The following is a 12,852-nucleotide window of genomic DNA, read 5'->3' on the forward strand; positions in this document are numbered from 1 at the left end:
AAGAGAGAAAGAAAGAAAGAAAGAAAGAAAGAAAGAAAGAAAGAAAGAAAGAAAGAAAGAAAGAAAGAAAGACAGACTCGAAGGGAAGTCAAGAGACCTGAATTCTAGTCCCAACTGGACCACAAACTTACAGTATGACGCACCCTCTCTGGGCCTCGACTTCCTCATCTGTAAAAAGACTGGCTGGACTAGTTTGGGGTTCCCTGACAAGGGGCCGTGGGCAGGTTTCAACATCGGACTGCAGGAAAGTTAGGAGGAAACCAGAAAGTATGCTGTGTGCGTGGATGTGCTCACTTCTGTGCCGACGGTAGTTTTCGTCGGGTTTTCACAGGGAGCTAGGATTTGCAGAAGGTTAAGAACCAACAGACTGGAATGAAGGATCCTTTCTGCCTTAATATTCTAATTGCAACACCAGTGGAAAACTGAAACTCCATGAAGTTGTGGTGGGCAACCTTTCCAATACAGGGCACAGAAGCTGCTTACCCATAAAGACAAAATTCACAAACTAGATTCAGTAAAATTAAGAATGTCTTTTCATCAAAAGACACCATCCAGTGAGGGAAATGACAGCTCCCCCATGCAGAAGACTTTTGCATTACATATTATCCGACAAAGGACCTGTATTCAGACTATATGAGGAATCCAGTAAGAAAAGCAGACAATTCAATAGAAAAATGAGCAAAACACTAGAATAGGCACTTCACAAAAGAGGATAGCCAAATAAGTGTGAACAAATGCCCAGCTTCATGAGTCATCAGGAAAATGTAAATTAAAACTCCAATATGATACCACCACTCACCTACCGGAGTACCTAAAGTGAGAAAGACACGGAGCGTCAAGTGAGAAGGAGCCACACCAAGAGCTCAGCTAGTGGGGGTGTAATGTGGACAACTGTTTGGTAGTATTACCAAAGTGGAACATTCACATAACGCTATGACGCTGTAATTCTACCCCTAAGTATGCACCTAGGAGAAACGCCTATGTTCGTTTACCAAAAGACAGGTACAAAAACATTCACAGCAGCACTACCTGTAAGGGCCCCAAACTGGAACCAACCCAAGAAACCGTCAACAGGAGAGTAGATAAACTGTGGTGTAATCATACAATGGACTTGGTGCAATGAGGATAAATGAACTATTACTGCTCCCAACACCATGTTGAATCTCACTGACGTAAAGAGGAGGGAAAGCCCTGGGAGACTACATATTTATCTAAAGTTCAAAAATGGGCACAACAGAAGCATGGCATTGGAAGTCAGAGAGTAGTTACCCCTGGAGAACTAGTGACTACGACTGGCACACCATCTGAGGGACAGTCTTGTTCTATTTCTTCATCTGGGTCCTAGGTTCACGAGTATGTTCACTTGGTGAAAATTCACCAAATTTACGATTTGTGCACTTTTCTGTATCTATGGAGATTTTTTCCTACTACCAGAAAACCTAGAATCTTTCATTTACTCAGTCACTCAAATATATTGAACCAATATTTATTGAGCATCTATATAAGACATTGAACTAGATGTTGAGGTTATGGTCTCTGCTCTCAGAGTTTACAATCCATAGAATTCTACTTGGCTTACATTAAGCCTCCTTTTGGTGTCTGCTCTCTTTCTATAGAAAAGGATGGTGATTTGGGAAGTTTGCATTTAGAATGTGTCTTCAGGGAAGACAGCCTGCTAAGAGAGAAACTTTAAGAATCATCATCATCGTCTTTGCTCCTTCCCCAATGGATAAAGATGTAATATCTCTTTAGATAACAGCATCTTTAGACACATCTTTATCTACCTGAAGTGGTCATTATGAATTCTGACTAGTATCTAAAGTCAGGTCTTTTTTTGGAAGCATATAGAAATCTACTTCAATATCTGGCTCCTCAAGTTTTACTTCTGTTGAGTTCCAGCCTGTTTCACATGACCTGCAGCAAAGTTACTACACATGTAAGACCATGAATCCCTGTGTGACCTTAAATAAGATGGATCCAGTAACAGACATGGTTCTCCAGGAAACAATGTGAGGCAGAGATATGAGTAGGCTGTGAGAGGTCTCTCCCTTCCCATAATTCTACATTTCAGATATTTAGGAGGGAAAATCAGTAAGCCCCCAAACATTCTTCCAATTATTTTCCAACCACAGTTAGATATTATCTACAAAGAAAATCTCTTGAAGCAGAAGCACAAACTTATTTTAAGGACTCTCAGGTTAAATAATAAGCAAATCCCTAGGAAAAAAAACCCTTAACTATTATTATGTGCTCTTCTTATTTAATGTGTAGACACTAAAAAATGGAAGAAGTATTTTAGTTATAAGAAACTGGAAGCAGAAGATAATCGACAATCCATTCTCTTGTGTTCCAGGAAAGGGCTGGTAAGGAACCCCTCAGGCATGCCAGAAACTTTTTAGGAACAAGACTAAACCCGTCTTGTTAATTCAGGTGAATCCTTTGAAGCTAGAGAGGTAAACAGGTATCTGTCCCCAGAGTCAGTTCTGACTGACCAGAAAGTCAGGTGGGGAAAAAAAAAAAAAAGCAAGATTTCAGAAATTAAGCTCATCATCCTCCCCAACCTCCCCACCTCTGGGAATGGCACCACCATCCAGCGCCTCCCAGGCCAGACATGGAGTTTTCTCTGACTCCCCCCTCTCCTTCACTCCCCGTATCCCTCCAACCATCTGGAACAGGTAACTTGCCTTCTAAATTTTGCATGCGTCTCCTCTCTCTCTGCCTGTACTACAATGACCCGAGTTCAGGCTGCCTAACTCCTCCCCTGACTGGCTGAACCATGGCTAATCAGTTTCCTGAGCAAGAGTGTTATCGCCCCTCCATCTGCTCTCTACTCTCTAGCCACCAAGGTCTTTCTACAATCCTTCCTTGGCTTCCCTCTGCCCTCAAAATAAACTCTGAATTCCTCTGCCTGGCTTTTCAGGCTCCCTTTGCCGGCTCCTGCTTAATTCTCAGTCTTATCACTAAATCCTCCATCTCTCTCCTATTCCCGTACCAGAAGACTCAGAAAGGTTAGTAACGTGAAGGCTGCTGCTGATCAGAATACAACACTTTGCTTAGCTGGTCTTCTGTGATCCATGTGAGATGCGAAGCCATTTGCTGCTACCATGAAAAGAAGAGAAGGCAAGTGTCAGGAGACTAAATGGCCTTTCACTTCTCCCGAGCTGCTGGTTGAGTTAGGCTAAAAGGGGAAAATAGTGTTTGGCTTTGGAGGCATTTCTGTACTCACCTTTGAACATGGGTGTATCTGATGATGAAGGGATTTCAAGGGAACTAATAAAGACAGAGTCAGACCACATAAGAACAGGCAACTGTGTTATCCAACACAGTTTATGAGAAAAGGCAATCCTCTGGGCTGGTTATAGATACCTGGCCTCTGTCTTGTCTAAGAATAGAGTGATATTTAGATCTAGAGTCATCCAAGTTTATAAAGCACCTACTAGGTACATACTGGACACTCTCAGAACACATAGTGGCCTGGGTATTAGGATCCCCTCCATTTCAGGGAAGAAGGGCTAATTAACATGCCAAGGTTACAGAGCGAAGAAATGAGTAGCTGCGACTCAAGTCCAGGACTTCTGACCCCAAGCTTAGCTCCTCGGTCAGCGATCTCTCTGAATTGAATTTGAATATTAAAGGTATTCACTAGCTAAAGGGGAAGACTGAACCTACCTTTTCACCTCCACTGAGTGGGACGTTGCAAAGGGGAGGGGTGAGAATGGCTGCTAAGGAATATAAATACACAGGTTTTCCCACCCTGCACATGACGCATCAGCTAGCTAGCTGAGAAACTGAACACGGGTAGAACGTGGGGGGTTTTGCCTGAGCAAAGCAGGCAGAATGCCAGCCACCACCACAAAGAGAGGACTTCTAAGGAACAACACGCAGAGGCTTAGAGGTTCTGAAGTTTGCTGTGAAGTCAAAGGGAAGAGGAACAGTCAACCAGCCACTCGGGGCCTTTCTTGCTAGTTTGCTCCAACTGGAGACCTGATTCATGGGTGGGTGAATGCCATCTGAATATGACAGTGCAAAGACGCCTAAAGAGGGGTCAGGTTAATGATACCAAGAATATAAAGTCCTGGCACTGTGCTAGATGGGTTTATTTATCATAAGATGTAATTTTCACAACCTGGTAAGGCAGGTATAATTATCCCTATGAGATTAAAACTCCAAAAAATTAGGTAACTTGCCCAAGTCACAGTAGTTAAGTTGGAATATGAGCCCCAGGCTCTGGGCCTTTGGCCTGAGCCGCCTTCATCACAGCCCACAAGCACCATAAAACCAGAGAAACCAGAACATAAGGTAAACCCACACTTGGTCACTTTCCACAGTTTCTGCACGCACAGAGCAGGCTGCACACACTGGTACTCTGGCCTTCCACGGTCCAATAAGGCATCTTCGGAAAGGAAAGGGAAGCAGGCAGTGAGCACACCCGCCCTGGGCACCAGGGCGGCCACAGGAAAACTGGGCTGTGGCTTTGTGTCACCCACTGCCCTCTGCTGGCCACTGGAAAGAGCAGGCGGAAAGAGGCCCAAAGATTCATTTCAGGTTGAAGGGTCAAGAGGTGATGATGACAGATTTTTCAAAAGGTTTTATTAGAGAAAAACTCAAACTTATAAAAGAAGAGTAGATCATGTCTCATGTTTCTTCACTCAGCTTCAACAATATATCAATTCAGGGCAAATTTTGTGTCCTCTACCCCTAACCCCCTTCCCTCCACCATGTTTTATTTTCAAGCAAATCTCAAACATCCTGTCATTTCATTTGTAAAAATGTTAATATGTATTTCTAAAAGAAAAGAAAAATTTAAAAACCCTGTAACACATGATCATAGCTAAAAAATAAAAAAAATCCATAAATCTAATAATTCCTTATGGGTCAAGAAGCCCAAAACAGGAAAAAAAAAAAAAAGAAAGAAAGAAAGAAAGAAAACCCAAAGCATTCAGCCTCACCCAAGAAGCTGCAATCATGCAAATCACAGATTAACAGTCTGAACCACCCAAGCAAACAAAAACACCTCATCTTCAGCCTTGCCAGGATAAACCAGCAGGAACATAGATTAAATAAATATCTTAATTGGAAATGCAAAGCTATGCACTCCTGTGCAGTAGGAAGATCTTCAGCTGAGTAGATTTGGCACATGAGCTACTAAATCTTTGTTGAATTTTTGGCTGAATCTTTCCAAAGACTCAGGAGGGGCAGCACTGTGTCCTTGGGGCCAAACACAGCTGGGTATCCAGGAAGCTGGGGTGAGAGGTTAAGAGGTGTGACCACGCCAGCTTCCTGGCAATTTCAGCCCAGAGATCAGAATCAGGCTGAAAGATTACTCCCTACTTGGCGTTACCTATCTATCACCAGTACCATCTATCACCCAGTACTGCAAATTTCTATTTATACATCTGTCTCCCCTTCTAGATTATGAACTCCCTGAAGGTAGGACGGTGTGTTCACTTTTGCATCCTGCATGGCTGGCACATTAGAGAGGCTCAGTAGATGGTCACATAAAGAAAGACCAAACTAGGAAAGTCCATCATTTGACAATACCAAGTGTTGGAGAGAATGGGAAGAAAAGAGAACTCTCATTTCCTGCTAGTAGGACTATAAATTGATATAACCCCTCTGGAGGGCAATATGGCAATATCCAAAGATATGTTCAAATGCTTAAGCGCATAAAACAAGAACAGGATGTTTTAAAATTTTTTTGAAGAATATATATTCAGGGGCGCCTGGGTGGCTTAGTTGGGTAAGTGTCTGACTCCCGATTTCAGCTCAGGTCATGATCTCAGGGTCGTGAGATCGAGCCCTACGTAGGGCTCTGCGCTCAGCATGGAATCTGCTTGAGATTCTCTGCCTCTCCCTCTGCCCCTCCCCCTGCTCGAGTGCACACATGTGTACGCGCTCTATTAAGTAAATCTTTAAAAAAAATAAACAAAAATGTACATTCAGAGAATAAAAAAAGAACACAGAAAGAGCTCCTGGAAATTAAAAATACAATAGCAGAAATAAAATACTCAAGAAGGGTTGGAAGCTAAAGTTGAGAAAATCTCCCAGAAAACAGAGCAAAAAGAGAGAAAAAATAGGAGACAAAAGAAAGAAAACCAAAGGGCTCTTTGAGGAGGTCCAATATCTGAATAAAAGGAGTTCCAGAAAGAGAAGAGAGAAAACAGATGGGAAGAAGGTAAAAAAAAAACAATAAAAGAAAAATTTCTTATATTCTTATTTTCTGAGGTTCCAAAATGAAAGAGCAATGAGTACCCAGTAAAGTAGATAAAAACAGATTCATTATCAAAGCCTATCACTGAGAAATGTCAGAGCCCTGGGGGCAAGTGAAGACCTAACTGGCTTCCAGAAAGAATATACACAAAAGAACAAAGGACTGAGAATCAGAATGGCTTTGGACCTCGACAGCAATCCTCAAGTGAGAAGATAATCGGAATAATGATGTCAAAATTCTTAAAAAAAAAATGATTTCTAATCCATCTCCAGCCTAAGTGTCAATTATATGTGAGGGTAAGCTAAAGATATTTCTAGTTATACACGGTCTCCCAGTTTGCCTCCCTGCATCCTTTCTCAGGAAGTTACTGGAGGCGTGCCTCACCAAAATGAGAGTGTACACCGCAAAAGTAAAAGACACAAGAGACAGGAGACAGGGGAAGACAATCTCCGTGGGAAAAGAAAGTCGTGCAGGGAAGGAAAAGTGTATGATACGGCTCACCTATGAATCACAGTAACAGAGTCATACGCTATAAACTCTGACGACTGGCTTCACCAACACTACACAGCAACTACCCGAGGACCCAGGGAAGGGAGGGGCGAGCATGTGCGGCGGGGTGGGTACAAGAGCTGAATTCGAATCTGTCAGAGTGAGAAGTCCACAGATGATGCCGACCACAGAAAAGGAGAGAAGCAGCGGTATACGCCTACTATTTAGCAAACTGACAGTGGACATAAAACCAAGCCACTAGGAGAGTTAGCAGCAGTTGTCTCTGGAGAGGGGAAATGGTGGCGGGGGGTGGGGGGCGGGGAGAAGGGCAAGGTACTATTGCTTTGGCAACAATATGCACATGTGACTTTCACAAATCCTAAAATGAGGGGACAACCTGCACACAAGGAGTTATTCAGAAAACCGAGAGGGGCAGTAAGCCTTCCAACAGCACCTCACATGATCTGATGATTTTAGATCAGATGACAGTGCTGTTTTGCCTGTCTGTACACCAGTGCTATGTCCTAGTTCACCACCACCACACTTCAGCACTTCAGAAGTACTTGCAGGACACAGATGCAGCTTTACGTTTTAATCAGGAATGCTGAGGCCACTCAATCCAGCAGGTACATTAAGCCTGGATCTTCGAAAAGGAAATGATTTTACTTTGCAAATAACAATTAGATGTCTCTAAGAGGACATTTTGAGGTGTTGGTTCAGAGGCTCTCCCCTTGCCCCCTCCGTTGACTGAGAGCTCGCTTAACCCAGAGCTCCAGGACCCGGCCCAGCTAACAAACACAGGAAACGAGGGTGGCAAACGGTGATATAGGAGCTTTGTATAGAAACACGTACATTTGCGTAATAGGCCTTTTCACGCTTTATATGTAGCTTTTTACCTGTAACCTTCATTACATTGTGAATTAAACGTTAACTCTTGTCAAAAACAAAAACAAAACAACAACAACAAACAACAACCATGGATTTTCGGAAGTTCTTACCAGCAGTGAAAATGCCTTTGGTGCTCTGTTTCATACTAGAAGGTCTCACAATTGCTGAAAGCCCTGTTGAGAGAAAACCAGCAAGGATGCCAAAAAAGCCAGATGTTAGTCATCTTAACACTTTTAAAACCTAAAACGTAATATTCTTTCCAGTTATCCAAGAAAACCAGCAAATCCAGCTCTGCCCTGGTGTCACAGAATGACAGTGTAAGGGGTATCAGGATTGAGGGCCAGGTGACCGGAGCTGCCAGCCGTGTCACCGACCAGTCGTGTGAGCTCACGCAAATGCCTGCTCCCCTCTGGGCCTGGACCTCCTCACCTTAATTAAAACAGGGTTGGGGGGCGTAGGGGGGCCAAGTCACCCTCAAAGGTCATTTTATGACTTTAAATCTGCTTAAGGAGGCTGGATCTCAAACCTAAGATGTGAAATGATTAAAAAGAACCCAAAATTTCTGCCTAGGAGAAAAACTTCCATTCTGAAAACATACACGGGACTCCTCAGTCCTTCATCCTCTCACAAAGGCAGCAGAGATCATATTGTGACCAGAATCATGTTAAAATGAAAACAAGCAACGTGGCTCCTCACTTATCTTCAGAATTGGTACCTGGGAACCTAAACGCATGCTCTGACAGCCTGGGGCAGGTTCCTGGGAGAGTGCGTCACTGGAGGGGCATCTGGGGCAGTAGCTTTCATCTTTGAGGAGCTCAGGAAATGTTTACTCAATAAAACAGGAGAACGTGCTCATCTGGGGAAGGGAGTCCTTTTCAATCATGATTATTTCTTTACTGACAGCCCTCGTGAATTATCTTTAACGCCTCAAAGGGAAGTGGGTCTCTGAAGATAAGCTTTTTGGGTAAACATTGGGAAGGCCCTGGGGATAATACGTGGAACATGGGCCATGTCAGAGGGAACTGACGGAACACATGATGAGACACACTGAACGGGAGTCGGCTGATGAAAGCTGTGTTCCTCATGTTAGAAAAGCGCTAAAAATGGCACTAGTCTTCTTTCTCAGACCACCATGAAGGACACAGAGGAGTCTCTGGAATAACTTCTAGAAGTTATGCTCCTGGAACCAAAACAAACATTGTTCCCCCCTTTGACAGTGATTTAGGACCCAGGAATCTGAAAACAGAAGTACTTTCACCACCCTACTTCAAACAAATGACAATTTAGATTTGGAAAAACCCCAGATTGTTAGTGCTTTCTTCTTCCCTGAGACAATCTGTCTCTTGATCTCTCTAGGCAAGAAAGAATAAAGAACACACCTCAGTCACAAAGTTTGCTTTTTACCCATGGCCAGCACTTCCTTGACGTCAAATCCATAAACATACCTAGTCGCACCACTTCTCCACAGTCAGGATCATGAGCAACTTGCAATAAAGTTTCTTCCACATCTCTGTTTTTTCCAGGAGGGTCCATAATATGATTTATTTGTTGCTGTAAGGTTTTGGGCAATGTCATTAGCTGAGTGAATTGTCCTTCTGGGCTTTTATCTATCTAAGGGGGAAAAAAAAGATAATGTCTATGGAAAGTTCTTTGAATTCTATAACGACTCAAAGAAACATGGCTTCTCTTTCAAGTCATATAAACATACATGAACCCATTCCCTAGACTGGGCAGCATGCTAAGGAGACTTGCTCCTTTCTGAAACTGAATGCACAAGAGTTCAAATGCTAAGTTCCTTCAAAAAGGCCAACTCTTTTCCTACAGTAGTCCACTTTCACATGAGAAAAGAATAGAAGCCTCTTTAAAGGATCGATTTCTGACTCTCAGTTTTAAAATTTCTATTTGTCTTACATCCAGCAGTTGAAGGAAGTGAGGCTGCTGCTAACATTCACTGAGGCTCAGCAAATCCAGGCACTCAGACTCTCTCTCCCACTTTCAACACAGGGGCACTGAGCAACACAGCCAGGGTCATGCTGCCAATCGGAGAGAGCAGCGTCTAACCTCATGTCTCCTGCCTTCTGGGCCTTTCTATTCATTATGCTGTATTTCATTAACTGTGGGAACAAACTGAGGACAAGGACTAAACTTATTTGCTTTTAATCCCCTGGCACACAGTAGGTAGTCAAAAAACACTGGTTGAGTAAGGGAATGAATAATTGAATCAATAAAACTTAGTTGTCATTATTTCTTAAGTATGATTAAATTACACCAGTGGGTTCTGTGCCCCACATATTCTAAATACATCAAGCTGAAAGATAAATACTGAAATAAAACATACAAACTATGCATCAGACTTGACTTTGAATCCAAAGTTAGCCACAGAGCCGAGGCCACACCTAGCTTCCCTAATTCCTAGTCTAATATAGTTTACTTCACAGAACTAAGTTTTTACAAAATCATGTAAACATTGCCTGCCTGCCAAGGTGAGAACCAGTAACGCTGCCCTCAGTGGCTCATCCCATTATTTTTCAGGTAAGAATCTGTCTTGTATTCTTTTTTTTTTAAGATTTTATTTATTTATTTGACAGAGAGAGACACAGTGAGAGAGGGAACGCAAGCAGGGGGAGTGGGAGAGTTCTGGAGAAGCAGGCTTCCCACGGAGCAGGGAGCCCGATGAGGGGCTCGATCCCAGGACCCTGGGATCATGACCTGAGCTGAAGGCAGACGCTTAACTGACTGAGCCACCCAGGTGCCCTGTCTTGTATTCTTTCAACAGATGTTTAGGTTTTAACTTTGACTAAGAGAACAGTAAGAAAAAAACTAGGCAAATGAATGTATTAAATTTTAGATTCAGATTTTCCAGATATGACTAACTTTCTTATTAACACTTAGAATTCACTCATTCTACCACTTTTTTTCATTTAATAAGTATTTATTGAGTAGTAATGTCTAGATTTTCTAGTTTTCTATAAAATTTATGCAACGAAGAACAAAGTACTATTATCTAGTGGCTCCAGTAAAAATTAAGGTCTTTTTTTTTTAACCTGAGTATTTCACATTTATCATTAAAAGGATTCTAAATTCACAGGATTTGAACTCTATTTAGCTTTGCTTCAATAAGTGACAAAAACTGTGGATATTACTCTATAATATATTAGAAATAACATTTATGGACTCGTATTTTGGGGCTAAGAATTGAGATTAGTCAAAAGGATCTTCTATTACTGTAAGGCTTTATCTACGAAGCTTTCAGGAATTTCAGAGATACCAAAATGGCTTGAGTAATATGAGGAGTTAAAAAAAGAGTATTTGCCACTGCTTTCTCTTGAGGAAAAGAATGCACTGGAATTTTTGCTTGAAAGACAAAATACTAGGTGACATTTTCAAATAAATTGTTAAATTCTGTGTAATTATCCTTTTTGATTCTCATTAAAACATGGAAGTGAAAGCATTCAGTTAAATCGTGAGAGTCAGTAAATAAAGGAGAAGAAATTTTTTAAAAAATCGTGAAAGTCAAACTGCATTTTAAAAGCAGATAAGACCACATACTGTATGGTACCATTTATATGAAGTGTCCAGAATAGACAAATCCATACAGGCAGAAAACAGATTATTGGTAGCCTCTTGGGAGGGGAAGCTAGGGACTACCAATGGATGTAGCGTTTCTTTTTCGAGTGATGGAAATGCTGTAAAATTAGACTGCAGTGACAGTTGCACAACTCTGTGAATACACTAAAAACCACTGAATTTTATGGTATGTGAATTATATCTCAATAAAGCTGATGTTTTAAAAAAGCAGATGTGGTCACCTGGTACTGGGTGCTGTACTGTACCACCCAGGTGCTGGCTTAGGGGCCAAGGTACTCGTTCCACTAGCTGCTGGCGAAGTGGGCTGAATCCCTCTCTCAGAGTCCCTCCTAGACTTGTCCTCAGCCAAAGCGAGCTGCCTGGATCCAATGACTGGACGATGCAGGAGTACAAAGGCCTGGCCTCTCTGTCCCAAGCTGAGACAACCCGGAAAGGCCACCTAGTTCCGCAGTGCCACCGTAGGATCAGATGAGGGCTTGTTTCAGATCCGCTCAATCCCGACTATACATGGCAGGTACGAGGAGCAATCCTAAAGAGCATACTCTATGACGGCATTTTAGAGCTGACATACCATGGAAGGCCAAGCGGAAGCCTCTGAAGCTGCCATTTTACCTCTTACACAAAACAGTAATTAAAAAAAAAAAACAACAACAAACACCACATCTCAGGAGGAAAAGCAGAAATTAGTGCTATCTGTAAACCTAAAGGATGCAGGGGTGTGATGTTTAATTTTGTGTCACTTGGCTAGGCTATAGTGCTCAGTTGCTTGGTCAAACATTAGTCCAGATGTTATTATAAAAGTATTTTTTAAAGATATAATTAACATTTAAGTCAGCAGACTCTGAGTAAAGCGGATTACCCTCTATAATGCAGGTGGGCCTCATCTAAGCAGTCAAAGGCCTTAAGAAAAAAAGACTGAAGTCTCTGAGGAAGAAGGGATTCTGCCTCCAGATTGCCCTCAGACTCAAAAAACTACAACATACTCTTCCCTGGGTCTCCAGCCTGCTGGCATGCTCTGCAAATTTCAAACTCGTCAGCCTCCATGATTTATTTCCTTAAAATAAATCTCTCTCTCTGTATATATATCCTACTGGCTCTGTTTCATTGGAGAACACTGACTAATACAAAGGCTAATGGTCCCCATCATATTTCCATTAAGTCTGGTCCTCACAAAATCCAAATGGGTTCTGGAAGATTATCCAGACTACCACAACTCAACCAAGTAGAAGTCCCAGTTACATCTGCTGTGCTGAACATGGTAAATCTGTTAGAGCAAGTCAACAGAACTGGACGTATCTGGAAGGGGCCAAGACATGGGGAATGCATTCTCTTCCATCTTTATTAGGAAGGAGGATCAGAAGCAGCTCGCGTTCATGAGATAGACAATAGTATATCTTATGGTTTGCCTCAGGGCTGTGTTAACTCTCCCATCCTCTGTCATAAGATAACCCAAGGAAACCAGACTATGTGGACATTCTGTATAATCTCAGGATGATCCACTACATCAACGGTATGTTGCTACTGTTACCTGGTAAACAATAGGGGCAAGTACATTGGAGTGCCTGGTAGATAAATGTACTCCAGAGGGTAGAAGATAAATCCTATGACGTTTCAGGAGCCTGCCACATCAGTGAAGTGTTTAGGGGTCAAGTGGTCTGATGCATGGTGGGACATCC

The 12,852-nt window shown here is 42.3% G+C and overlaps 1 protein-coding gene across 4 annotated transcripts in view; it reads right to left on the reverse strand.

The window, feature by feature from the left end:
- The window catches only part of TAMM41 (TAM41 mitochondrial translocator assembly and maintenance homolog), a 50,761-nt gene that overhangs the window by 2,720 nt on the left and 35,189 nt on the right, over positions 1 to 12,852 (reverse strand). For 3 of the 4 annotated variants that reach the window (XM_025885217.2, XM_025885215.2, XM_073901656.1), the window contains 2 exons: positions 9,034 to 9,199; positions 7,699 to 7,761 (listed from right to left, as the gene is read on the reverse strand). In XM_025885217.2, the coding sequence (XP_025741002.1) occupies positions 7,699 to 7,761; positions 9,034 to 9,199 (229 nt within the window). The remainder of the gene's footprint in view (positions 1 to 7,698; positions 7,762 to 9,033; positions 9,200 to 12,852) is intronic. The other variant, XM_073901655.1, reaches the window with a different exon arrangement.

This window comes from Callorhinus ursinus, unplaced genomic scaffold (assembly GCF_003265705.2).
Source record: "Callorhinus ursinus isolate GAN/ISIS: 27379988/994484 unplaced genomic scaffold, GSC_fseal_2.0 scaffold15, whole genome shotgun sequence".
In the NCBI taxonomy this organism is placed as follows: Eukaryota; Metazoa; Chordata; class Mammalia; order Carnivora; family Otariidae; genus Callorhinus; species Callorhinus ursinus.